Below are 26,753 nucleotides of genomic sequence, written 5' to 3'. Positions count from 1 at the left end.
CACGAGCTCGCGGTTACCTGGCTATCTTCGGTGGAGGCTGCTGCTCCATTTTTACCACTGGTCCCTCGGGCTCCCTTCCCGGATGCTGCTGCGTCCTTCACCTGCCTGCCAGTGGGGAGAGGAGGGACAGAGAGAGCAGAATCAGCTTCAGACTGAGGGAGCAGCTTATAGGACACCTCCCCCCCCCCAACGCGTACACATTCCTTCCCACTACCCCCCCACTGCCTGCAGTGTACAGTTAGTTTCCCGATTAGCAAACGTTGCAGCTTGGTTCGACCCTTTTGATGCACAGGAATGCAAGGGGCTGCAGGGAGACCATAAGACATAGCAGCAGAATTAGGCCACTCAGCCCATCATGTCTGTTCCACCATTTCACCGTGGCTGATCTATTATCCCTCTCAACCCCATTCTCCTGTCTTCTCCCAGTACCCTTAAGAATAAGACCATAAGACATAGCAGCAGGATTAAGCCATTTGGCCAAACTAGAGTCTGAGGCAGCAGATTGTTGGGACAGTAACCCACTTCCAGTCCCCTACAGACACTTTTAACCTTCTCCAAGATCAACATAACCTTTTCCTCTCCACACTCCGTAGCCCTCCATTTTACTTTCATCCACGTGTTTACCCGAGTCTCTTAAATGTCCCTAATGTCTCTCCAACCAAACTGGGTCCCCCTAAGTGGTTCTGGACCCACCCTCACTGTAGAAATCTTGGGGCAAATCGGAGGTGGCGAGCAGCTTTAAATTCCGGGGTGGTAACATCTCAGATATCTTGCCCCGGGCTCAGCACGTGGATGCAATCACAAGGCTGGCTGGCTTTCTGATGGCATGTCGCTGAACTCACAAGCTTCTACAGATATATCGTGGAAAATGTTCTGGTCTGCTGCATCCCAGTTTGGTACAGCAAACTGAACGCACAGGACAGTAACGCGCAGAGCGCCCAATGTATCAGGACACATCCCTCCCTCACCATTGGTCGCATCTTTAGGAGGCACCGCCTCAAGAAGACAACGTCCATCAACGATCCCCAACATCAAGCCACGCCACCTTCTCATGAGGCTGGAGGTACAGAGGCCTCATGTCTCACCACCACCAGATTCAGGAACTTCCCTTCAACCAAAAGGCATAACCCTAATCGGTTTAGCACCACTGTGATCACCCTGATAGTCTACACTAAGAGGGACCTTCTCCCACACTGCGGCTGTGCCCTCTCGTTAAATTTATGCACATTTTACGTTTATCATGGATGTTATGATACTGTGCACCCGTGATGGTGCAAGCCCCCAGTGTGTATACGTGCATACGGCCATGAACTTAAACTTGACCTTGTAAAGGGTGCAAAGGCTGTTGGAGATTGAGGGGAAAGGGTGGTGGTGTTGGGACAAGATGCCAACTCCCTCCCCCCCATCCTCACACCGAGACCATACTCACCCTCTGCCGTGGCCCCCAACAGAGACAACCTGCAGGTTGAGCGACCCCCGGCCTCGAGCTGGCCGACTGCCCGCCCACTGCCCCACCACCATGCCAGCGATCTCCAGCTTCCCTCCCTGCGAGATCTGCTGGAGGCCTAGATGACAGAGTGCACGAGAAAGAGAGAAGCATGTAGGTTACATGAAAGATGACACTGGCCAGCCCGCTCCACCAGGTCAATCCTCTCGCCCTCCTGCGGGCCAGAATATATGGCCACCCCAGCATTCCTGGAACAATTCCCACTCGCACCTCAGTGTAATTGGGAAGGGGACAGGGAGTTCCTTGGGAATTTCGCCGCAATCCACGTGCAAGTATCAGAGCGCATGTGACCCCATGACAGGAAGGATGTGCAGAGAGGGTGCACATCCTTGTGTGCGTACAAGCTGCCCAAAGAGACCGTGGACGTAGATAAAAGGGAACTTTACCTGTAGGCAGATACCGGGGTGGGGTATAGCTTGCAATCACAGAAAATATGGCAGTAAATCAGCGCGAGGCAAACTCCCGCACACTGGTAGTGAAGGTGGGGTGTGGGGAGTAATCTAGGGCAGGCGTTCCCAACATTTTTTATACCATGGACCAATAAATACCATGACGCGTGGACCCCAGGTTGGGAAGCCCTAATCTAGGATGTCAGGCTTGGGGGACATCAGCGCTGAGCCTCCCTGAGCTTCTGTACACTCAGTGACCTGCATCACACAGCAGTGGCAGAGGTTCGAATCCAGAGCTGAGGCTGGAGAGATGGAGGGCTTGCCCTGTCTCTCAACTCCAACACAAGGAACTCAAGGGAGGATTCACTTTCATAGGAAACATGGCAGCAAACTGGCGCACAGTTAGCTCCCACAAATAACTGGACGTCATGGTAGCGTAACTGTTATCCCCCCGGCCCCCGCTCCCCACCGGCTGAAAGAGCCGTAAATGGAAGGGTTTGCTGGTCCTATACAGTTGCTTGAGCGATGGGCACTTACCGGCAAAACTCCGCCCCCGGCCCTGAGGGGGCGGAACTGGCCCGAAGGAGCGGCCATACATGGGCATGGGGTAGAAGGGTGCCATCATGGGGGGCATGAAGGCTGGCGGGGGCATTGATGGTGGTAGCATGGGCTGCCGGGCCAGGTTGAGCCCCTCTAAGATGCTCTGCCTCATCTTCTCCACCTTGGCAACCTGGTCTGCCTAGATTGGGCAAAGGGAAGGGGTGGCAGTGGAGAGAGAAGACAGCAGGTGAAAGTTATGATAGCATCAGCTGTAGTGATGCCAACAAGCGTCGTCACCAAATGGAGCAACATCTGGCTAGAAGCCATCAGTTACAGAAAGTCTCATTTCTTCCTATGCCAACCACCCCAATGGTGAAGGCCCAAACATCAAAGCCCTTGTGGTGGGCACGTTGTGTCCAATCAGTGCCGTTGTTGATAATAAAATAACTGGGCCAGAAGACACACACTCTTACGACTCAAGCATTCTTTTTATTTTCACAAACAAGAGAAAACCTGCAGATGCTGGAAATGTAAACAACATACACAATGCTGGAGGAGCTCAGAAGGCCAGGGACCCTCTATAGGAAAGAGTAAAGTGTTGACGTTTCAGGCTGAGAAAACAGATGAGGAGTCAGAGTAAGAAGGTGGTGGGGGGAGGAGTAAAGAATAGGGAAGTTGATTGGTGAGAGGGCTACAGGGCTGGAGAAGGGGGAATCTGATAGGAAAGGACAGAAGGCCATGGAAGAAAGAAGGGGGGGGGGGGAAGAGGAGAACCAGAGGGGGGCAATGGGCAGGCAAGGAGAAAAGGTGGGAAAGGGAAAAAGGTATAGGGAATGGTGAATGGGGGGTGGGAAGAGAAGAGGATTACAGGAAGTTGAGAAATCGATGTTCATGCCATTAGGTTGGAGGCTACCCAGACGGAATATGAGGTGTTGCTCCTCCAAAGTGTTGGCCTCATCGTGACAGTAGAGGTGGCCATGGATTGATGTTGGAACGGGAATGAGAAGTGGAATTAAACGGGGAGATCCCGCTTTTTCTGGCAGAGTATAGGTGCTCAGCAAAGCGGTCTCCCAATCTACATTGGGTCTCACCAGTATACAGGAAGCCACACCTGGAGCACCGGATACAGTACATGACCCCAACAGACTCACAGGTGAAGTGTTGCCTCACCTGGAAGGACTATTTAGGGCCCTGAATGTTAGTGAGGGAGATGTTGTAGGGGAACGTGTAGCCCATGTTCCACCTGCAATGATGGGCGACACAAGAGAGATCACTGGGGAGGGATGAATGGACAAGGGAGTCGCACAGGGGGCAGAAATTACAGAGAATAATATGATGGATGTGGAGGCTGGAAGGGTGATGGGGGTGGGGTAAGGGCAGACATGTGTGAAATTCTTTCTAATTTACTTGTGCACAAGGAGAACAGCATGGGCCCATCACCCAAACTGTTCAAGTCTGAAAAAAAAAACTGCCACTAGCTTATAGGTTACGGACATTGATCACTGTAAATTGTACATTTAGAATTCCTTACTCACAAGATCAATTGCCATTCACAATAGAGGTGTTAAAGTCAATCGAAACTTCAAGCAGACTGATGACGACATTTTGAAGTTAATAAAGACAGTAATTGTTGGGTATGTTTAACATTTTTCTGTTATCTGGCCAGTCTCTGGCAGCCCCTATGTGTAAAGGGGTGCTATGTTTTAGGAGACCTTTCTGGAAAAGCCTCGCTCGTTTGGTTTGAGGACACACTGTCGAGTCTGTAGTAAGCGGAGATGTCTCCAGCAGTCTCACTTCAAAGCTCTTGCTTGAGTACAACTGTTCCAGGCCACATTGTTGTCTTTATTGCAACTTCTACAGAAGTCTCCTGCATTGAGTATAGGAGATGGGATGTTGCGCTGAAGTTGTATAAGACACTGGACAGGCCTAATTTGGAATACTCTGTGCAGTTTTGGTCACCTACCTATAAGAAAAATAAATAAGACTGAAAGAACACAAAGAAAATTTACAAGGATGTTGCCAGGTCTGGAGGACCCAAGTTTATAAGGAAAGATTGAATAGGTGAGGACTTTATTCCTTAGAAAGTAGGAGATTGAAAGAGGTATAGAGAGGGTAAAGGCAAGCAGGCTTTTTCCACTGAAGTTGGATGAGACAACAACCAGACGTCATGGGTTAAGGGTGCAAGATGAAAGGTTTAAGAGCAACATGAATGAAACTTCTTCACTCAGAGGATCGTGAGAGTGTGGAATAAGCTGCCAGCGCAATAGTACAAGCGAACTCAATTTCAATGTTTAAGCGAAATTTGGATAGGTATGTGGATAGTAGGAATACGGAGGGCTATGGTCCCAGTGCAGGTCGATGGGAGGAGTAGGCAGCTTAAATGCTTTTGGCATGGACTAGTTGGGCTGAAAAGCCTCTTTCTTGCTGTACTTCCCTATGTCTGAGAGCCCAGCCAGGGGAGTGGAGGTTCAATGATCGATGTCTAAGGATGTGGTCAGAAGCCAGGAAGCAACCTGTCCTGTCTGTGCTTGGGTGGGAAAGAGACGAGCACATTCTTACATTGTGTTGACTGTTAATGCAAATGACGCATTTCACTATACGTCTCGATGTACACCTGATAAATAAATGAATCCAAATCACATCAAAGCAACCAGCTCTTCCAATATGCAGAGGCTTGTGTGCCAAGTTGGAAGTTTCAGAAAGGTGGCTGATTAAGGGGACACAGACTACAATAAAGTTGGACAAATCAGCTTATTCTACAATAGAGCTGCAAGCAGAGTGAGAGAAGGCTGTGCAGAAGATGCTACTTGCTCTAAGCACAACTCCTTGAATCTGTTGTCTCTTTTTATCTGCATTCTGTCCCTCACCAAGGTGCTATCTGCTGGAAGATTTATCATCCTTACTAGAAGTGATAACCATATGACCCTAGGAGCAAATTTAGACGGCTCAGCCCAATGACTCTGCTCCGCTATATCATAATGGCCGACTTATTTTTCCCTTTCAACCCTTCTCCCCATAACCTTTGGTGCCCTTATGAATCAAGAAGCAATCAACCTCCAGGGCTGTCTGTGGCGAGGAATTCCACTGATTCAAACCCTCTGGCTGAAGAAATTCCCCCATTTCTGTTCAAATGGGACATCCTTCTATTCTGAGTATGCCCTCTGGTCCTGGACTCCCTCATTATTAGAAACATACTCTCATGTCCAATCCATCTGGGATTTTCAATATTCGCTATGTTCCAATGAAATCCCTCCTCCCCAATTCTTCTAAACTCCAGTGAGTATGTGCCCAGAGCCATAATTAACACCGACCATTTCCACTGTCAGAAGCCTTAGCAGCTCACTGACCGAAACTTTGGCGTGTTTAGTTGTGGAGGGCCTGGAGAGTGGGATAGCTTGTGGGGGCTGAACTTCCCCTCTTGATGTGGCAGGAGTGATACCTATCTCTCCCTGGTTGGTGAAGCAGCCTATGGGATGTCTAAGTGTTGAAATGAAGAATGTTTTTACTGATAAGATTCCAGACCAATACTCTTTAGGGGCTTTGCTATTCCTTGCATGGCGGGTGGAGGGGAGCTGATACTTTTGTCGAGGCAGGAGTGGGGAGGGTTGATGCTTTGGTTACTGCTTGTGCATGGGAGGGATGACTTTGGGGTTCTAGCCTTTTCCTGTCATTCTTTCTTTGGAGTTTTTGTGGATGTCTGTGAAGAGTAAGAATTTCAGGTTAAACTGTACACGTTCTCTGATATTAAATGGAACCACTGAGCTCGGGAGCCATCTGCCTGCACACATGGCGTTGTCACGTTCTTCCTGTGAGTCTCGGTTTCCTCCCGCTTCCCAAAGACTGTGCAGGTTGGTCGGTACATGGACTGCAGTGTGAAGGTGAGTGATAGAACCTGGGAACACGGGGAATATACTGAAAGGGAGAGCAAGATTATTAATGGTTCCCCCTCTGATGCAAGGAGGGATCGAATTTACCTGCTACCATCTCCCGTCAGAGCCACATCACAGGGCTCAACTTACTCTTGTTTCACGTTACACTGACTAAAGGTAATGTATCTCAGATAAAAGTAACCTGCAAATTGTTCATGGGATTATCAGCATTTAAGCTAATAAGCAAAACTGTCCTCTTAAGTGACGTACCAGCTGAATTGCTTAAGGCTTGTCAGAGGATGGTGGGTATCATACAGTTACGTACCCCACTGACCCTGACCTGCAACTGCATTTACGTGCAGAATTCCCATTTGAACTGTTGAACCATCTCCTCTCTAATCAAGGTACAGCAGCATCTACTTTTATGGAGTAGATTGAGATGTGCAAGGCTCCCTACCCCCATTCTAACAACTTTCTCCAGCTGCACCATCCAGAGTGACTTGTCCAGCTGAATCTTTGAGGTATAGAGGTACAGAAGTTGCAAAGCCCTTCAGAGACAATCAAACGGCATGGGGGCTGGGAGTGTGTGGTCTGTCTTCCAGTAGAGGTCAGTAACCAGTGGTTCCACAAGGATCTGTTCTAGGAGTCCTGCTCTTTGTGATGAGGAAGTGGAAGCAGGGGCGGGTGGGGGGGGGGGGGGAAGTGTTAGTATATTTGCAGCTGGCAAAGATTGGTGGAGTTGTGGATTGTGTGGAGGGTTGTTGTAGGTTACAACAGGACAGTGGCACGATGCAGGGCTGGGCTGACAAGTGCAGATGGAGATCAACCTGGAAAAGTTGGAAGCAGGCTTTCCCACCGAGGTTGAGGAGGACTGCAACTAGAGGTCATGGGTTAAGGGTGAAAGGTGAAAAGTTTAGGGGACCATAAGGGGAAACTTCTTCACTGAAAGGGTGGTGAGAGTGTAGAAAGAGCTGCCAGCACAAGTGGTGCACGTGAACTTGATTTCAACGTTTAAGAAAAGTTTGGTTAGGTACATAGATGGTAGGGGTATGGTCCTGATGCAAGTTGATGGGACAAGGTAGTTTAAACGTCTTCACACAGATTAGATAGGCCAAATGGCCCTTTTCTGTGCTGTACTTGTCTATGACTCCAAGTGTGGAGTAATTCACTTTGGAAGGTTGAATTTGAAGGCAAAATACAGGGTTAGTGATGGGATTTTTAGCAGCATGGAGGAACAGAGGGACCTTCGGGTCCACGTCCATCGATCCCTCAAAGTTGCCGCTCAGATCGGTAGGCTTGTTAAAATGGTGCATGGTGTGTTGGCCTTCATTAGTTGCGAAACTGAGTTCAAGAACACAAGGCAACACTGCGGTTCTATAAAACCCTGGTTAGACTGCACGGACTGTTCAGTTCTGGTTGTCTCGTTTTGAGGAGGATGTGGCAGCATTAGGGAGGGTTTAGGGGTGGGGGGGGTGGGGTTTACTAGGATGCTACCTGGAATAGAGTGCATGAGAAAGCTAGGGCTTTTCTCTTTGGGGTGAAGGAGAATGAGAGGTGACTAGAAAGAGGTTAACAATCGATTCCTTGGTCTTACTCATGTTGAGTGCAAGGTTGTTGTGATATCTCTCAACCAGCTGAACTATCTCACTCCTATATGCCTCCTTGTAAACATCTGAGATTCTGCCAACAGTTGTGTCATTGGTGAACTGAAAGATGGTGTTTGTGCTGTGCCTAGCCAAACAGACGCAAGTGCAGACAGTAGGCAGTGGGCTAAACACACATCTTTGAGGTACACCAGTGATGAGTGTCGTGGTAATAAGATGTTAATTCAGATCCATATTGACTGGTCTCTTGATGAAGAGGTCAAGGACTCCATTTTGAGAGGCTAATTGTTAGTATTTCACGGGGCTGCACGGTTCTGTAGCAGTTAGCACAATCACTTTGCATCACCAGTGATCACCACCGCTGTATGGAGTCTGTACATTCCAAAGACATACAGATTAGGGTTAGTGAGATGTGAGCATGCTATCTTGGCGCCATAAGCACGCGTTGATGCAAAGTAAAGCATTTCACAAGACATTTCGGTGTACGTTTGTTCGGAGAGGCCACTAAGCAGCACAAGAAAAAGCTGTGGAAACTTGCAAACTCAACCAGCTCTCTCATGGGCACTAGTACCCCCAGCTTTGAGGACTTCTACAAAAAGACAACATCCATTGTTAAGGAGCCCCATCACGGACATGCCCTCTTTTCAATGCTACCATCAGGGAGGTGGCATAGGAGCCTGAAGACTCACACTCAACATTTAAGGGCAGCTTCTTCCCCTCTGCCATTAGATTTGAATACGACCTCACTATTTTTCCTCTTTTTGTACTATTTATTTTTTGTGTACTTATTGTAATTTAGTTTTTGTTATATATTGTAAAGTACTACTGCCTCAAAGCAACATATTTCATGACATATGCCAATTATATTAAAGCTGATTCTGAAATAAAGCTAATTAAAATTCTAACCAACTTGTCCACTGGAGAGATCCACCCTATAGCTAACAAGGCACCACAGTAAAATGCAGTATTTACCAACACAATTAACCTGATGGTCTGAATTCAGGGTATGACAGGACTTGCATGTACAAGCACATGCCAGAGGACGTACAGGTCAACTGACTATTGAGGCAAAGGATGCTGACTGCATTTGAGTAAAGGCAGAAGCTTACCTGACCATCACAGAGGTCGATGAGGGGAGCCTTCTCGCGGGTGGCCCGCACCAGCTTGCTGTGGAGAAGCTTGCCGTCAAAGTAGATCCAGGGACAGCAGTGCTCCCAGGGGATGGGCTGCCCACAGGCGTCATTGGCAAAGAGGGCCGTGTCAACACCGCTCATGAACAAGGCGGCCAGCTGGATCCCACGAGCATCCAGTTTCTCGATCTTGACTCAGGAAGAGAAATGGGTTCGGGTTAGAGCCACTGGCAGTGGGCTCAGAACTGCTTTCCCCTATCCCCAAACCCCATGCCTCCTGGGTAATTACATTTCCCAACCACCCCCCGCCACCAAACTAACTCATTGGGCCAACCACCACTGCCCCCAGACTCGCGCTAGGGAGATCAACGAACACTGGCCTCCATCCCTTGGGGCACTGTAGGCATTGTAAAGTTTTTGTGTAGTTGTCTAAGAAGTTGACGAGACTTCACTTGTTAGCATGGTGTACAGTTTTGGTCACTCGGCTTGAGAAAAGATGTTATTAAATGACAAAGAGAGCAGAAAGGATTTACCAGGATGTTGCTTGGACTCAGGGGTCACGAGTTATAAGGAGAGGTTATGTGGATGAGGACTTTATTCCCTGGAGTAAAGGAGATCGAGGGGTGAAGTGTGGCGACATTTGCGGGCAGCCACAGCATAAACCTCAGACTGTGTTGCTCAATGACACAAAACAACATTTCCCTGTATGTTTTAGTGTACATATGACAAATTAGTCTCATTGTTTGTGGGCTGAGGACTAGCACATGGCTTTCCATAAGACATCGGGGCACGATTAGGCCACTCAGCCCATCAAGTCTGCTCCACAATTCCATCATGGCTCAGTTATCCCTCTCAACCCCATTCTCCTGTTTTTTCCCCATATCCTTTGCCACCTTCTACTAATCAAGAACTTATCAACCTCTGCTTTCAATATTTCCAGTGACTTGGCCTTCACAACCATCTATGTCAAAGAATTCCACGGATTCACCGCCCTTTGGCTATAAACAAAAATTCCTGCTCATCCCTGTTCTAAAGGGATCCCCTTCTATTCTGATGCTGTGCCCTCTGGTCCTAGATTCCACCTCTATGGGAAACATCCTCTCCACATCCATTCTATCTAGGCCTTTCAATATTTGATAGGTTTCAATAAGATCCCCCACCCCTCCTAAACCCCAGCAAATATAGTTCACCGAAAGTAGCTTCACAGATAGACAGGGTGATGAAGTCTGTTCTAAGTAAATTTATTATCTAAGTACGTATATGTCACCATATATTACCCCGTCTTCTTGTGGGCATTTACAGTAAATACAAACATGAATTATTGAAAAACTGCATATGGCAAAGACAGGCAAACAACCGATGTGCAGAAGTTAACAAACTGTGCAAATACAAAGAGAACTAAATAAGCAATAAATATCCATGAGTTATAGAATTAATTTAGTGTTGCTGGGCTTCGCAGTCAGGGCACTGAGCATAGGAGACGGGACATTATGCTGCAGTTATGTGAGACAATGGCAATGGCATTGTGCACAGCTTTGGTTGCCCCGTTACGGGAAAGATGTTATTAAACTAGAAAAAGTCCAGAAAAGATTTACTCAGATGTAGCCTGGACTTGGGGGCCCAAGTTACAAGGGTAAGTTACGTAGACAAAGACTTTATTCACTGGAACGCAGGTGATCGAAGAGTGACCTGACAAAGGTACACAGAGGCTGAAAACAGAGTCTGTCTCCCAGGGATGGGCTGTTAAGATCAGAGGTGAGATTTAAAAGGGACATCCAGTGGTAGCTTCTTGATGCAAAGAGTACTTGGTGTGAGCTGTCAGAAATAATACTGGCTCAGGTAGACACATTATTGATGTTTAAAAGCCATCTAGATAAGTACCATGGATAGGAGAGGTTTAGAGGGCTCTGGGCCAAATACAGACTGTTGACACAACGTAGTAGTCGTGGACAAGATGGGCTGCAGGGCTGCAAGAACATTTCTGGTCTCCAAAGTACACAAAGACTGGTTGGAATATCCATGGATGAAATGTTCAGCCCATTGGGAAAGCTTTGGAAATCAGGAAGTTTGTTTGTCTTAAGCACAGGGGGCAAGGGTTTAGGTGACATCTGTGGATGTCAAGGGGAAATTCAAGGTGTGGGTGGCACTCCCTCCCCACCCCAACAGCAGCTGGTAGCAATCTGCGATCACACTGGGCAAGAATGTGAAACAACTTCCCTCTCTGAACCCATCCCTTCCCCATCTGCACACAGCTTTCTCCGGTGAAACACAGCGCAGTTCCCGGTAACCACCAACACTGCGCATCCCCCCACCCCTCCTCACAGCCCCCTGTACCTTCAGTTCCTGGAGCTGGTCTGGCTCATACAGTTTGGAAGAGACAGCCTGTGCTAGGAACGCATCCAGTTCGTATCTGTGCAAAATCCGGCTTCCTGGCCACTGCATCATGTACCTGCAGGGGGAGGGGAAGAGAAAAAGAGAAAGCCCTCGGTGATAGGAAGCAGAGAGAGTCCCAAGCTGAAGCCTGACCAAAGGATGGTGCACACCCTGGTGTGATGAAACGTAGACGGGCTACTAAGAGAGCAGAGCTGGAAACCAGACTGGAAACATATCCACGACAGGAGTTGACCTGTAGTCCCTTGGTGCAGCAGCAGTGAAAAGCACAATAGCACAGCAGCTACAGCATCAACAATCAGGGTTCAATTCCACTACCTGCATGGAGTTCGCACTCTGCCCGTGACTGCATGGATTTCCTAGTACAAGCTAGGGTTAATAAATTGTGGGCACGCTATGTTGGCAACACTTGCAGGCTTCCCTCAGCACGATCCTGGATCGTGTTGGTCACTGAAGCAAATACGGCACATTTCACTGTGAGTTTCAATGTCCATGTGACAAATAAAACTAATATTCGTGTATCAAATTGGAAGGAAAGCAAGACAATAGGCAGGGAATAACTAAGAATCTGGGGGAGGGTTGGGGGTAGAAAATCTTCAGCCAGATAATGGTACGGACCTGGAAACCGCATGAATCTATCTGGTCATGACACATTCAGAACAAGGGTCCAGGTTGGAAACCTGACTCAGTGAGAAGCAGCATAGTTTATTCAGAAAGCACACTAACCCCTCGACTTCCTTGGGTCAGCAAAGAAAATTCTCCGATAGATCGAACAATTTTTACAGATGTACCACAGAAAGCATCCTATTCAGGTGTATCACGGCCTGGTACAGCAGCAGCTCTGTCGAGAGATTACAGAGTCCATGGCACAAATCAGCCTCCCCCTTCACTGATTCCGTCTGGACTTCCCACTGCCTTGGTAAAACAGCCAAAATAATCCCGGACCCCTCCCACCCAGTCACTCTCTCTTTTCCCCTCCTGTCGGGCAGAAGGCCTGACACCACGTACCACTGGGCTTGAGAACAGCTTCCATTCCACTATTTGTTATCAGATTCTTAAATGATTTTTAAATCTTAATGATTCTTAAATCAAGGACAGCTGCCATTTTGTCAATCAAGAACTGTTTGTTGTCAGACTCTTGAATAAACCTCTGGTAAGCTAAAGATGAACTTTAGATCTCCCAATCCCGTTGTGACCCTTACTATTTATTTGTCTAGCTGCACTGGCCTTTCTCTGTAGCTGAAACACTATTCTGCTTTCTCATGATGAAATAAAAGCTGAATGTGTGGAATGTATTGCCACAGGCCAGCTGTGGAGGACAAGTCATTGGAGTATTGAGAGCAGTGCCATACCTAAAAGATGTGCTGGCATTGGAGAGAGTCCAGAGGCTGACTGCACAAATCAAAGAGTTAATGTACAAGGAGCGTTTGATGGCTCTGGGCCTGTACTCACTGGAGTTCAAAATAATGAGGAGGAGATCTCATTGAAACCTATTGAATATTGAAAGGTCTACACAGAGTGGATATGGAGAGGATGTTTCCAATAGCGAGGGAGTCTAGGACCAGAATAAAGACCAGCCTCCGAATAGAGGGAGATGGTAGAGGGTGGTGAATCTGTGGAATTCATTGCCACAGACAGCTGTGGAGGCCGAGTCATTGGGTATATTTAAAGAGGAGGCTGATAGTTTCTTGATTAACAAGGGCATCAAAGGTTAGGGAAGAAAGCAGGAGAATGCGGTTGAGAGGGATAATAAATCAATAAAGACAGAATGGTGGAGGTACTGGACAGGCCAAATGCCCCAATTCTATCCCTATGGTTTATGGTCTTTTCCCTGTATCTCAGTATGTGACAATATACCATAACCAATGACTCCCACTTCCTTCCCAGAGCTGAAAATATCTGCTGGGTTGTTACCCGTGGAATCTGCACACTCCCCTCTTGTCCAGGACCTCAGCAATATTGTACTTCACCCTTTAGAATTTATTTTGGGTCTTTGTCTGCTTAGAGGTGTAACAGATAAAACAATACAGCTCCAGAGACGCAGGCTTAATCCCAACCCAACTCTCTCTCTGAATCTGGTTGCTAGGTAGAAGACACATCAGTGTAATTTTTTTTACAGCACCAGCAATTGGAAGATGGGTGTTTGATGCCCAATGTCTGTAAGGAATTTGTACACTCTCTCTGTGGCCACGTGGGTTTCTTCCCGCATTCTGAAGGCAGGCGGGTTAGTAAGGGTTGGTAAAATGTGAGCACACTATGTTGGTGCCTGAAGCATGGCGAGACTTAACGGCTGCCCCCAGCAGAACCACAGGCACATTTACAGGGCCCTAAGACTTTTGCACTGTATTTGTCACCGTGGAGAACTGCGGGAGGGATGAGACACGTGGCAGAGAAGGAGAGACAGGGGCAGGGGGCTGAGCGGGTGCAGACACACCCAGCTCTGAGACACCAAGCAAGGTGAGTCAGAGAGCTGGGAAGAACAAAAAGAGATCAATGTAAACGGGGGAGGAGTGGGTGATGGTCAGTGGACTGAAGGGTGTTTTCATGCTGTACCTCTGACACCTTGTCCTTTTATAACAGCCTGATATTTACTCTATGGAAAGCACTCGTGATTTTGAATGCCTTTGACAGACTGAAAGTAGAACAGCACAGTACAGACGCCTCAACTTACTCCAAGCAAGATCAATCTAACCCTTCCCTCCCAAGTAGCCATCATCCAAGTGCCTAAATATATCTGCCTCTACCACCAGGCCCAGCAGGGTGTACCACACACCTTCCTCTGACACCCCCGCAGTCTTTCCTCCAATCACCGTAAAATTATGCTCCCATGATCTTTTAACTTTCTCTGCTCCAAGCAGAGTGACCCCAGTTTTGGCAGCTTCACATCCCTCCTCCCTTCGCTCTTCTCTGTTGGAGAGAAACTCCCCTTATTGGCCACAGAGCTTTCCTGAACGTCAGCATAGCAATAGTGGGGAATGAGATAACCCAGTGAAGCTCTATGCACTCCCACTGCTGCCTGACCTGCTGAGCATTTCCAGTGTTTTCTACCTCTGCCCCAAGGATACTGGGGTTTGCCCCTCCCGCCTCCCCCTCCTGCTCACCGTAAGACGCAGCAGAGCAGCAGCAGGTGGGTGGGGACGTTGGCAGGGTTCAGCATGCCGGGCGTGTCAGACTTCAGGCAGGCGAGGAAGGCCCTCATGCGCCGGTTCTTGTCCTCCACGGCCTTGCCCAGCCACAGCTTCTTCAGGTTGGGGCAGGTCCACTCACGGAAGGTCAGCGCCGTCACCAGCTCTGGAGTCTGGGGCGACTTGCCCTTGTAGGCCGACCACTCCTTAATTATGACAGGGGGCACTGAGGTAGGAAGGGGGGGGGGGTGGAGGGAGAGAGACAGAGCACCACACGGACATAAACAGAGTGGATAGCCGCAACAAAGGCAAATCTAAGCACACCAGAAACTATAAAAGATTCTGCAGACGCTGGAAAACGAGCAACACAGATGAAATGTTGGAGGAACTCGGCAAGTCAGGCAGCATCTATGGAGGGGAATAAACGTTTAGGGACTCGCTTGATGCTGCCCATATGGTTAAGTTCCATGTTACAGCAGAAACTGAGCCAGAGCAGCCGTCTGAAGCAGTGGTCAAAGCTCAAGGTAAATTTGTTATCAAAGTACGCATATGTCACCATATACTACCTCGAGATTCATTTGCATGCAGGAATTCACAAAAGAATTTTATGAAAATCTATAGACAGACTAAGAACCAATATGCAAAAGAAAACAAACTGTGTAAATAAATGATTATTGAGAACGCGGGTCCTTGAAATTAAATCTGAAGATCACAGAATCAGATCAGAGTTGAGGTGATTGAAAAGGTTATCCACATCTGTTCAGGAACCTGATAGTGTGGGACCCGAGACTTCTGTACCTCCTGTCCAGTGAAAAGAGAACATGGCCTGGATGGTTGGGGAAGTGGGGTGGGAATCTTTAATATGGTGTGCTGCCACAAGAAAGCAGCATCCATCAATGTGCTCAATGGTGGGGAGGGCTTTGCCTGCGATCCACCACTTTCTGTGGCCATTTCTGTTCCCGGACATTGGGGGGGTTTTGTGTCGGTAGAAAGGACTCGGCATTGGGAAAGGAATGGCCAAAGCACCCTGCCACCAATATCCACCCACCCCTTCCGTGCCAAGCAGCAGGCAGTACCTTCCACGGGGATCCTCCTCCGCAAGGCGAGGCGCTCAGCCCTCCGCTGGGTCTCGGACAGGCTGAAGAGAACTCCGTAGATGTACTGGCGGGCTGATCTGTACAGCAGAGTGGCGGGAGGCAAGTCGTTGTTGGCCTCATCTTCGATGCACACAGGGAGCTTCAACTCGCCCTGGAGGGGGGAGGTGAGGGGTTCAGCAAAAAGCAGAACACAGACATGTTAGTACTCTATCCCCCCACTAATGTTGAATTGCAGCGATCAATGGGAGAGTTGAACCCATGTTGGGTAATCTTGCATCATATTTAATCACTTGCATTCGAGAGTAAAGAGAGGAAGGAGCTTTAAACAGATCTGGCTCAGCAGTTAGCATAACACTACTACAGCACGAGACACCCAGGTTCAATTCCCGCTGAGTTTTCACCGGGGCTCCAGTTTACTCCCAAATTCCAAAGATGCTTCGGGTTAGTAGGCAATTGGGCGACGTGAAGAACGATGGGTAAGGGCCTGCTACCGGGCTGCAGTTCAAAATAAAATAAACACACTGATTGAAATCTGGGTGGCGCTGGAACCAGGGCAACTAACAAACTGCTGCGAGGAACTCAGCGGGTCAAGCGGCATTAGTGGAGACAGGAAATATCTATTTCAGGGAAAAAACCTGCACAAGGCTGAACAGCAGAAAGGGAAGAATTAGTGGGAGCGGGGGGAGATGGATTAGTGGAGGATGGGCAGGTCCAGCCAGATAGGGGAGGGAAAAGTGATGGAGTTAGACAGGACTCGAATGGTAGTAAGGAAGGCAAATGCAATATTAGCGTTCATTTCGAGAGGACTAAAATATAAAAGCAAAAATGTAATGTTGAGGCTTTATAAGATATTGGCCAGACTGCAGTTATGGGCCCCTTATCTAAGAAAGGGTGTGCTGGCAATGGACAAGGTCCAGTGGAGAGAATGAAAGGGTTAATGTAAGAGGAAAATTTAATGGGCCTGTATTCACCGGAGTTTAGAAGAATGGGGTGCGCGGGGAAGAGATCTCATTGAAACCTATCAAATATTGAAAGGCCTAGATAGAGGGCTACCGAAAGGATGTTTCCTGTAGTGGGAGAATCTAGGACCAGAGGCCACATGGAAGAATGTCTTACTGGAACAGAGATGAGGAAGAATTACTTTAGACAGAGGATGGTGAATCTATGGAATTTGTTGCAACAGGTGGCAGTGGAGGCCAAGTCATTGGACATATTTAAAGCAGAGGTTAGTAAAGGCATCAAAGGTTATGGGGAGAAGGCAGAAAAATGGGGTGAGGGGAAATAAATCAAAGCAACACACATGAAATTCAGGAGGAACTCTGCAGGTCAGGCAGCATCCATGGAAATGAATAAACAGTCAAGGTTTTGGGCCAAGACTCTTCTTTGAGACTGGAAAGGAAGGCAGAAGATGCCAGAATAAAAAGGTGGGGAGAGAGGAAGGCAGACTAGCTAGGTGGTGATATGGGAAGGTAAAGAGCTGTAGAAGAAGGAATCTGATAGGAGTGGAGAGTGGACCATGGTAGAAAGGGCAGAATGAGGGACACCAGGGGAAGGTGATAAAAAGGTGAGGAGAGGTAAGAAGACACAGTTGGAAATATAAGATGGAAGGGGGAGCAAAACAAAAATCACTAAAATCAATATTCATGCCATCAGGTTGGAGGCTACCCAGACAGAATATGAGGTGTTACTTCTCCACCCTGAGAGTGGCCTCATCTAGGCAAAAAAGGCCATAGACCGACATGTTGGAATGGGAATTGGGATAGGAATTAAAACAGGCCACCAGGAAATTCCGTCTTTGGCAGATGGAGCGGAGGTGTTTGACAAAGCGGCCCCCAAATTACCTTAGGTCTCACCAATGAAGAGGAGGCCGTATAGGGAGCACCGGATACAAAAGAGACCCCAGCAGATTCAGTGTTGCCTCACCTGGAAGGACTGTTGGGGGCCCTGGATGGAGGTGAGGGAGGAGATGAATGAGGTATAGCATTTCTGTCAATTGGTTCAAGAGCCTGATGGTTGAGAGGTAATAACTGTTCCTGAACCTGGTGGTGAGTGTCTTGAGGCTCCTGTACTTTCTTCCTGATGGCAGCAGCGGGAAGAGAGCGTGTCCTAGGTGGTGGGGGTCTCTGACATTGGACACTCATGTAGACCTGCTCAAGTGGGGAGGGCTTTACCTGTGATGGACTGAGCCATATCCACTACTTTTTGTAGGATTTTCTGTTCAAAGGCATTGGTGATTTCATACCAGGCCTTGACGTAATACACTCAATATACTCTCCACCACACATCAACAGAAGGTTGTCAGAGTTTCAGATCTCATGCCAAATTCTCGCAAACTTCAGGAACTAGAGATGCCACCGTGCTTTCTTCATAATTGCACCTGTGTGCTGAACCCAGGACAGTCCCTGAAGTGGTAACACTGAGGAATTAAAGATGCTGACCCTCTCCACCTCTGATCCCCTGATGAAGACTGGCTCATGGACCTTTGGTTTCCTTCTCCTGAGGTTAAGAATCAGCTCCTTGGTCTTGCTGACATTGAGTAAGAGGTTGTTGTTGTGGCCAATGTTCCCACCAACTTATAATGACCAGTGTGTGCAAAAATCCTGTGCTGTGCAATTTTTTTGCCCAGTGACAACAACACGTGCGCACTGAACAATTTCTCCAATAAAAGTAGTACAAGTAAGCCAGTTCTAAAATCTGCAGACAAATCATTGCAAACTCCACGTAGTCATCACCAGCCACATCAGAAACCAGAAAAGGAAATGTGATTGCATGCGATCGTGAAATATACTTAACATGCCAACAAAGGTCACAACCTTTCGTGCATAGCTTAAATTCCTTTGTGCACTAGTAGCAAAAGATGTGAATGCGCACACCTTAGAGGGAATGTTGGTTGTTGCATCACTCAGCCAGATCTTCAATCTCCCTCCTATATACTGATTTATCACCACCTTTGATTTGGCCAGCGACAGCGTCATCAGGAATGATGAAGGGTCTCGGCCCAAAACGTCGACTGTTTACTCTTTTCCATAGATGCTGCCTGACCTGCTGAGCTCCTCCAGCATTTTGTGTAATGTGGCTCGTGAACAGTTAGCAGAGTGAAATGTCTGCCACGAAGCATCTTCATAGCAAAGACGATTCCCAAGGATTCCTTCTCAATTTGTCCGTAGTTCCTTTCTGCTGTGGTCAGTGATCCGGCTGCATGTATGACAACTCCCACCTCACAGTTGGACGCATCCATCGCAATGATTATCGTCAGCTCTGGGTTCAAATGAGTCAACAGAAGGCCAGATGACAGCATGTACTTCACCCCCTGGTACTGCAGGGAACAGAGTGGCTCCCTCAGCTGGTGCATTGCTTAATAAATGCTGAATAATGACTGATCATGCCCAAAATTGATCGTAAAGTGCTGGCATCTGATGGTAACCTTAGAGAGCTTTGTAAAATCATGATGGACGGTCACTGGATCATAAAAAACCTTTTACCCAGGGTAAAGAAGTCTAAAACTTGAGGGCATACTTTTAAGATGAGGGGAGAGCAGTGACATATAAAAAGGACCAGGGGGTATCTTTTCCCCCAATACAGAGGGTGGTGGGTAAATATAACAGGCTGCCAGAGGAAGTGGAAGAGGCAGAAACAATTACAGTGTTTGCGAGACATTGGCACATGGCTAGGAAAAGTTTAGAGAGATACAGGCCAAATGGGGTGAAAAGGAACTGACTCATGTAGACAAGTGAGCTGGTATGGACTAGTTGGGTCGAAGGGCTTGTTTCTGTGCCGTACAAATAACTGAGACTGCTGCTCACTTACCATTGTCAGCACCTGGTAGATGTAGGGGTACATGAGACCCTTCCTGTGCCTGTGGTCCGCCACGCGCAGGACCTCGGGGGCGACAAGGGGCAGCGGTGGGGTGGTGATGTCCATGTGATTCCTGGTTTGCATGGAGAGCAGCGATGGTATGTGGGCTGTGGGGTTCGGCGGGGTAGTGCCTGAGTCCCGGGACATAGTGTGCTCGCTTCCAGTCTTGGCATCGGGGTGCCCCTGCAATCAGAGAAACCGATCACACAATCAAGGAGTGTTGGTGGTGGTGGGTGGTGTGTGGCATAATTTGAGCTTGCGTTGAATCTTTCAAAAGAGCTCTTTACCCAATCTCACTCTTCCTCGCATAGCCCTCCAATTTCGTTCTGAAAATTCCCATTGAACACATCCAGGCGGGAGACTCTGGGTTCTTGTGCCAGCTACAATCAATCTGACAGTCATCTAACACTCTAGCCTCATCCACCCCCATCGCCAGAAGCCCCTGTGCCTCATGACCCTTCTTCCCAATCACAGACCCACTCCTCAGGTTTGCCGTGCACGATGCCCCTCACCCTGCCAAGCACAGTACTCTGTCCCATGGCTCACATTTCAGATGCCAAGCCAGCACAAACTGTGAACTGGATTATCCATTTTACCTCACACACACACCCCCTCAACACAATCAGGCACCGAGGACAGTGTACACGGGTGGGGATGCCTCCCTCCACAGCATTAGTGGCAGGGGTTGTTACCTCAGGGATGTTTTTCTCGGGGCTCCGGCTTGCACCCGGAGCTGGGCCGGCGCCTTCCCAGTTGCCTTTGTGCTGAGAGGACTGGCCGACGAGGTGGCTGGAAGCAAAAAGAGAAATCCGCCTGTCAAGCCTTTGCGAAGTTGAGCGCAACCTCACCCAACGCGCGGCCCACCACCGACGAGATTGGGGGGCTTGACCAGAGTCGCACCCGTCTCCTGACCTGCAATTCCTTCGCCAACTCTACAATCATCCAAGCTGAGGATAATTCCTCCCACTGAATACTGAGTGAGCTCTGCTCCTCGGGGGACAGTGCTCATCTTCACCGGGCACCCCCCCCCCCACCTCCAAATGTAGGAGGTGGTCTTTCAACTCAATAGGTTCACACAGTTGGTTTTAAAAAAAGGGTTTACTCTGATTAACTTCTCTTCCTCACTCTCTACTGCCTTGGGAGCCAAAGTAGACCAAGTACTCATGTAGGCATTTCAAAGAAAAAAAATAACATGAGATGCTGGAAATGTGAGCTACACACCCACTGTAACGAATGGCATGCTGAGTGTTCAGACAGAGATTCTAGACATGCCGTAAATCTTCAACACACACATAAAGTGCTGGAGGAACTCAGCAGGTCAGGCAGAATCTATGGAGATGAACACACAGACAATGTTTCAGGCAGAGACCCTTCAGTGGGACTTAAAAGGGTGGGCGGAAGCCAGAATAAGGTGGTGGGGTGTCGAAGATGGCAGTTGACAGGTGGGGGGGGGGGGCAGTAGATGAACTAAGAAGCTGGGAGGTGATAGGTGGAAGAAGGAAGGGCTGAAGGAGGAATCTAATAGAAGAGAGTGGAGCATGAGAGAAAGGGAAAGAGGAGGGGAACTAGAAGCAGGTGAGGAAAAGGGAAGGCGTGAGAGGGGAGCCAGAATGAGGAATGGAAAGAGAAGGGGAAGCTGGAGAAGTCAGACAAGCAATTGGGGAAAAATTTCTAAAAAGAAATATCATGACAAGTTTTAGAGTTACCACCTGAATTTCTGCACCCCAAGCTTCGGAGTCAAATACTCAACTTCACCGGGCAGCAAGGAAGCAATAGAGGAGTTCCACAAGGGGGATATGGATGGGTTCAGAGAATGGGCAATGCCATGGAGGACAAGTGAACCCTGTGCTGACAAGGAGGTAAGAATCCTCTGCAAATGATATTGCATTGTAGTGAAGAATCTCGCACGTCAACTGTTTATTCATCTCCGTAAATGCTGCCTAACCAGCATTTTGTGTATGTCCCTCTGAAAAGTCCAGTTTGTAGCATTCAGCATGTGTGGGTCCATCCACTGCAGGGGCAGCGAAATAGGTTAAACATTGAAGTGGGTTGATTTATTAAACGCTAGGCTAATCACTGAGCCTCACAGCGCCAGCGACTCAGGTTCATCCTGACCTCTGGTGTTGTCTGTGTGGAGTTTTCACATTCACCCTGTGACCACAAGGGCTTACCCCCTGGGTACTTCCTGTATCTCAAGGACATGCAGGTCGGGAGGTTAATGAACTGCTGCAAATTGCCTCTGGTGGAGCTGGGGGAGGAGTTGGGAGAAGACATAACAGGCGGTATACAGAGAAATAAGCCTCACGTATGAAGTCTGAACTCTATGTGACCACGGGGCTTCCCCAGGTGCTTGTTTCCTTCCACACCAGGATGTCGTACTGCTCAGTGATTTAACAGCCCATTGTAAATATAGGAATTCCTCGTATAGGTAGGAGGCAAGAGATCAGGGGAGAGTTAACATGGATGGGTGAAATTTGTTTGGGAAATGGATTGATGAAACTGCTCAATGAACCAATGGAGATAGATGATGATGATAAACTAGGATAGCCATCCAAATAAATAAATAAAATTTCTAATGAACACGTGTATTATTTTAAGATGTTGAAAAACTTAGAGTAGTAAGGCACAAACTCTCCAACCTTTGTGCTGAAAATGATGCTAAATTAAACTAAATCTCTTCTATCTGCTGGTGATTCATATCCTTCCTTACTCATGTCTTAAATGCCACTATTGTATCTGTTTCCTAAGGCTGACCATTCCAGGCACCCACCACTCTGTGTAAAACCACATCTCACGTAGACTAGTACAGCATGGGCCTTTCAGCCCATGATGTTATACTGACCCACTCCATGATCAATCTAACCCTTCCCACTCATAGCCCATTACCCTCCATTTTTTTTCATCCATGTGCTTATCTAAAAAGTCTCTTAAATATCTCTTTGTATCAACCTCCACCAACATCCCTGGCAGTACATTCCAGACACTTAACACGTCTTGTGTGTAAAAAAGAAATCCACCTCTGACATCTCCCCTAAAACTTCCCTCCACTCACCATAAACATGTGGCATACAACAGTACAGCCACTTCATCCCATAATGCTGGGATCTTTTAACCTACTTTAAGATCAATCTAACCATTCCCTCCAACGTATCATCTGTGTGCTTAACAGCCTCTGAGATCAACCTAACATATCTGCTTCTATCACCAATACTGGCAGCGCATTCCACCCACCTGCTACTGTGTGTGAAAAAACTTTACTTTTGAGATCCCTTCTCCAATCACTTTAAAATTGGTCCCTCTCGTATTAGCCCTTTCCACCCTGGGAAAAAGTCCCCATCTATACCTCATTATCTTATAGTACATCTCTATCGTCACCTCTCAGTCTCCTTCACGCAAAAGAGAAAAAGCCCTGGCTTGCTCAACCTTTCCTCATAAGACAAGCTGAATGCTACAATCCAGGTAGCATCCCGGTAAACCTCCTCTGCACCCTCTCCAAAGCTTTCATTGTTTCTATAATGAGGCAAACAGAACCGAACACAATACTCCAAGTGTGGTCTAACTAGCTTCTCAACTTTTTAATGCCATGGACCAGTACGATTAACCAAGAGTTGGGAATTCCTGCACTAGGGTTTTATAGAGCTGCAACAGTACCATGAACTCAATCCCCTAACTACTGAAGGCCATCACACCATACGCTTTCCTAACTTGCAAGGAATTCTGATAGAACTATGAACATGGACACCATCTGTTCCTCCACACTGCTAAGAATTATGCCAACAACCTTCATGTTCAGCTTTCCAAAGTGAATTGCTTCACACTTTTCTGCACTAACATCCCTCTGCCACTTCCCAGCCCAGCTCTACTTCCAACCTATAACCTACAACAAACTCCTTCAAACTTTTCCCGTCACTTTAAATCAGGGGTTTCCAACATTCTTATGCCATGGAGCCTTACTGTTAACCGAGGGGGCCCGTGGATCCCCAGGTTGGGACCTCTGCTTTAAATGCATTTCCTCTAGTATTTAACATTTTCACACTGGAGGGAGATTAACATCTCTTGCAATTTTATAGACGAGGAGATGTCATCCTGACCACTCGATCGGGGAAGCACAGGAGTATTGTGGTTAGCATATTGCAGCACCAGTGACAATTCCCACTGTAAATGCTTGTAAGGAGTTTGTCCGTTCTCCTCGTGCTCCGGTTTCCTCCCACATTCCAAAGACGTACTGGCTCAAAGGTTAACTGGTCAGCATTGTAAGTGGGTGTCTCAGGCTCATTGGGCCTGTTAACGTGCTGTATCTCTAAAAAAACACGACAAAGACTCACTTGGCTGTGTTACTTCCGCTCTGTTCGTCCACGTCAGAGGAAGACGAGGGCGATGAGTTGTGCAGAGGTGACGCTGGTTCTTTGGCCTGCGCGTGGTTGGAGATCCTGGCAGCCGGCGGAGGTGCTGGCCCGGGCCAGTCGGCCAGCTGCTTGCAGGGGCGCTGGAACTCGTGTTTGGCCAGGCCAGGGTCAAAGTGCGGACCATGGACTAGCTGGCCCTGGGAGGTGGGGAAAGTGATACCTGGTGCTGGCGCGAAGGGCTGGTATGGCAGCTTCTGCATCATGGGTGGTGGCGGAAACTGAGAGGAGAGAGAGAAAGAAAAGAAAAATGGGGTGTCAGTGAGCAGGACTATCGAGAGACCTGGCATCCGTGCTCAGGCCTGATTACACTGAGATCATCTGTGGAACCAGCCTGGCGAGCACTACCGCATGGAAACAGGCTCTGTCCCTTTGGCCCACCTGGTTTTGCCTAGTCCCATCTACCTGCACACATACCACAGCCCTCCGTACCCCTTCCATCCATGCACTTATACAAATTTCTCTTAAAATATTCATATCAAACCCACATCCACCACTTCCACTGGCATCTCATTCCACACTCGTACCACCCTCTAAGTGAAGATCCCCTTCATGTTCCCCTGAAATATTTTACCTTTCACCCTAAACTTACGACCTCTAGTTCTAGTCTCACTCAACCCAAGGGGGAAAGTCCTGCGCCTTTTATAATTTTGTATACCTGACGTCATTCTCATGTACTCCAAGGAATAAAGTCTCAACCTTTCCTTATATACACCCCAATCATTCTCCCCCAACTCCCACACTAGCTCACAAACCCCTCCCTTATATCACAAGTGCACCTCCCCTCATCTGCCAAATCTTCCCTGTTGCCTGCAATCTCTTCCCACCTTCCCAACCGCGCAAACACCCCCCAACCCCCCCACTACCCATCACCTACCAGCGGCTTGGGCTGCGCGATTGCTTGCATATGCGCATTTGCGTAGGGGGGCATCCCAAACTGGCTGGGCCCAAAACCTGGAACGGGAAGCAACAGGGGGTTAACACCGAGCTCCCACCTACTTTGGTTGCCGGGCTAGAGACACGGCACTGGGAGCGAACTGCTGACTGGGTGTGGGCAGTGAGATGTGGAAGGGGTGCACTCGATGCCTGCCCTCTGGCAGGAATACAGGGGATTATTTCCTGCCAGTGCCTTGGTCCATGCTTGAATGCTTTGAAAAGGATACAGAGGAGATTTACCAGGGTTTGTAAACAAGTCTTATGAGGGAAGGTTAAACAAGCTAGGTCAGGCTTTTCTCTTTGAAGCAAAGGAAATTAGAGATAACTTGATAGAGGTGTAAGAGCTGGAAAGAGATATAGAGTCCCTTATTTCCCAGAGCAGCAATGGCCAATACCAGAGTACAAGTGGACAAACATTTACGGGAGATGTCAGAGGTAGGTTTGTTGTCTTTTTTAAACATAAGTTATAAGACAGAGTCATGAGGCCAGGGGACTGGCACAGAGTCGGGTGGGGGACATGGGCGCAGAGCCCAAAGGGGATGACACAGAGTTAAAGAAGGGAGACTGAGTTTAAGAGCAGAAAGCTCTTCTACCACACAGAGTTGGTGGGGTGTATGGAATGAGGTGATAGAGGAAGGGAACAGACAGGGAAAATTACAATGTTTTAAGACACTTGCCCAGGTACACAGATAGGAAAGTTGTAGGGGGATTTGGGTCAAATGCAGGCGAATAGGACTAACTTAGGCAGATACAGTAATTGGCAGACAACTTAAGCTGAATGGCCTGTGTCTGTGCTGTTCAACTACCATCTCCTTGAAGTGGAAGTCTGGAATCTTAAGCTAGTGAGACACAATCTATTTAAGGCAATTATGATTCTAAGAGGGTCTGACAGGATTGATGACAGGAGTCCATTTATCCCAGGGCTAGAGTGCAGAATTAAGCAGCATTCTCAACAGACACCAGTGCCGCCATATCCAACTTACAAGGGCAAGCTCTTCGCACCCAATTGCCCCGGGAGGGATTCCAATCAATAAAATGAAAGGACATGTTGAAGTCACAGCGGATCAGGAACCTGGCCGGTGATCTTCTCCACATCCCAGACCTGAAACTTTAACCCTGTTTGTGTCACTACAGACGCTATCCGACCTATTAAGAGTGTTTCCAGCACTGGAAGGGTGTGGGGAATAGCCTTGAAGATTAGGTGTTACAGTACTACTGAACAGTGCAGCAGCTGAGATGGGGGTTTTCTGCCCGATTAATGTTTACATTCAAGTTCCAAGGTACAAGAACGGGCCAGAGCCTGCCTCTGTGCTGTAGTGCTCTGAATGAGGCTCAGAAACTGCGGACAGACCACCACCCACCCAAATGATGTGCCCATCTTGCCACTCTGAAGAAAGGGTCCTGACTCAAAAGCTCAACTGATTTCTCTTTCTACAGATTCTGCCAATGGTCTACAGGTCCAGTTGTCGTACAGACCAAACATCAGAATGGGGAAGAAATGTGATCCAAGTGACTTTGATCATGGAATAACTGTTGGTGCCAGATGGAGTGCTTTGAGTCTCTGAGAAACTGCTAATCTCCTGAGATTTTCACACAAATCTCCAGAGTTTACAGAGAATGGTGTGAAAAACAAAATAACATCCAGTGGAAACGCCTCGTTAGTGAGAAAAGTCAGAGGTTGGAGGCGACAATGGATGTACAGCAACTCTGGCAGGGTTTGCACGACATTACTTCCTACAAAGCAAAACCCAATAGCAATGCTTCACTACCAGATGAACTCAACACCTTCTATGCTCACCTTGAAAGGGAGAACACAACTACAGCTGTGAAGATCCCTGCTGCATCTGATGACACTGTGATCTCTGTCTCAGAGGCCAATGTTAGGCTGTCTTTAAAGAGAAGGCAGA

At 48.0% G+C, this 26,753-nt stretch overlaps 1 protein-coding gene across 3 annotated transcripts in view; it reads right to left on the bottom strand.

The window, feature by feature from the left end:
- LOC140715988 (constitutive coactivator of PPAR-gamma-like protein 1 homolog) overlaps positions 1 to 26,753 on the bottom strand; it is a 79,698-nt gene that overhangs the window by 6,164 nt on the left and 46,781 nt on the right. For all 3 annotated transcript variants that reach the window (XR_012096230.1, XM_073028612.1, XM_073028610.1), the window contains exons 6-16: positions 24,788 to 24,864; positions 23,833 to 24,131; positions 20,200 to 20,296; positions 19,460 to 19,690; positions 15,632 to 15,803; positions 14,532 to 14,781; positions 11,374 to 11,488; positions 9,019 to 9,228; positions 2,434 to 2,635; positions 1,430 to 1,565; positions 18 to 105 (exon numbers count right to left, since the gene is read on the bottom strand). Coding sequence is in view for 2 of the 3 variants with exons in the window: in XM_073028612.1 (XP_072884713.1) it covers positions 18 to 105; positions 1,430 to 1,565; positions 2,434 to 2,635; positions 9,019 to 9,228; positions 11,374 to 11,488; positions 14,532 to 14,781; positions 15,632 to 15,803; positions 19,460 to 19,690; positions 20,200 to 20,296; positions 23,833 to 24,131; positions 24,788 to 24,864 (1,877 nt within the window). In the remaining variant the exon portion in view is untranslated. The remainder of the gene's footprint in view (positions 1 to 17; positions 106 to 1,429; positions 1,566 to 2,433; positions 2,636 to 9,018; positions 9,229 to 11,373; positions 11,489 to 14,531; positions 14,782 to 15,631; positions 15,804 to 19,459; positions 19,691 to 20,199; positions 20,297 to 23,832; positions 24,132 to 24,787; positions 24,865 to 26,753) is intronic.

The sequence above is a fragment of the Hemitrygon akajei genome, chromosome 24 (assembly GCF_048418815.1).
Source record: "Hemitrygon akajei chromosome 24, sHemAka1.3, whole genome shotgun sequence".
Lineage (NCBI taxonomy): Eukaryota > Metazoa > Chordata > Chondrichthyes > Myliobatiformes > Dasyatidae > Hemitrygon > Hemitrygon akajei.
Note: the sequence above shows the minus strand (reverse complement) of the source record. Positions and strands in the feature narration are given on the sequence as shown.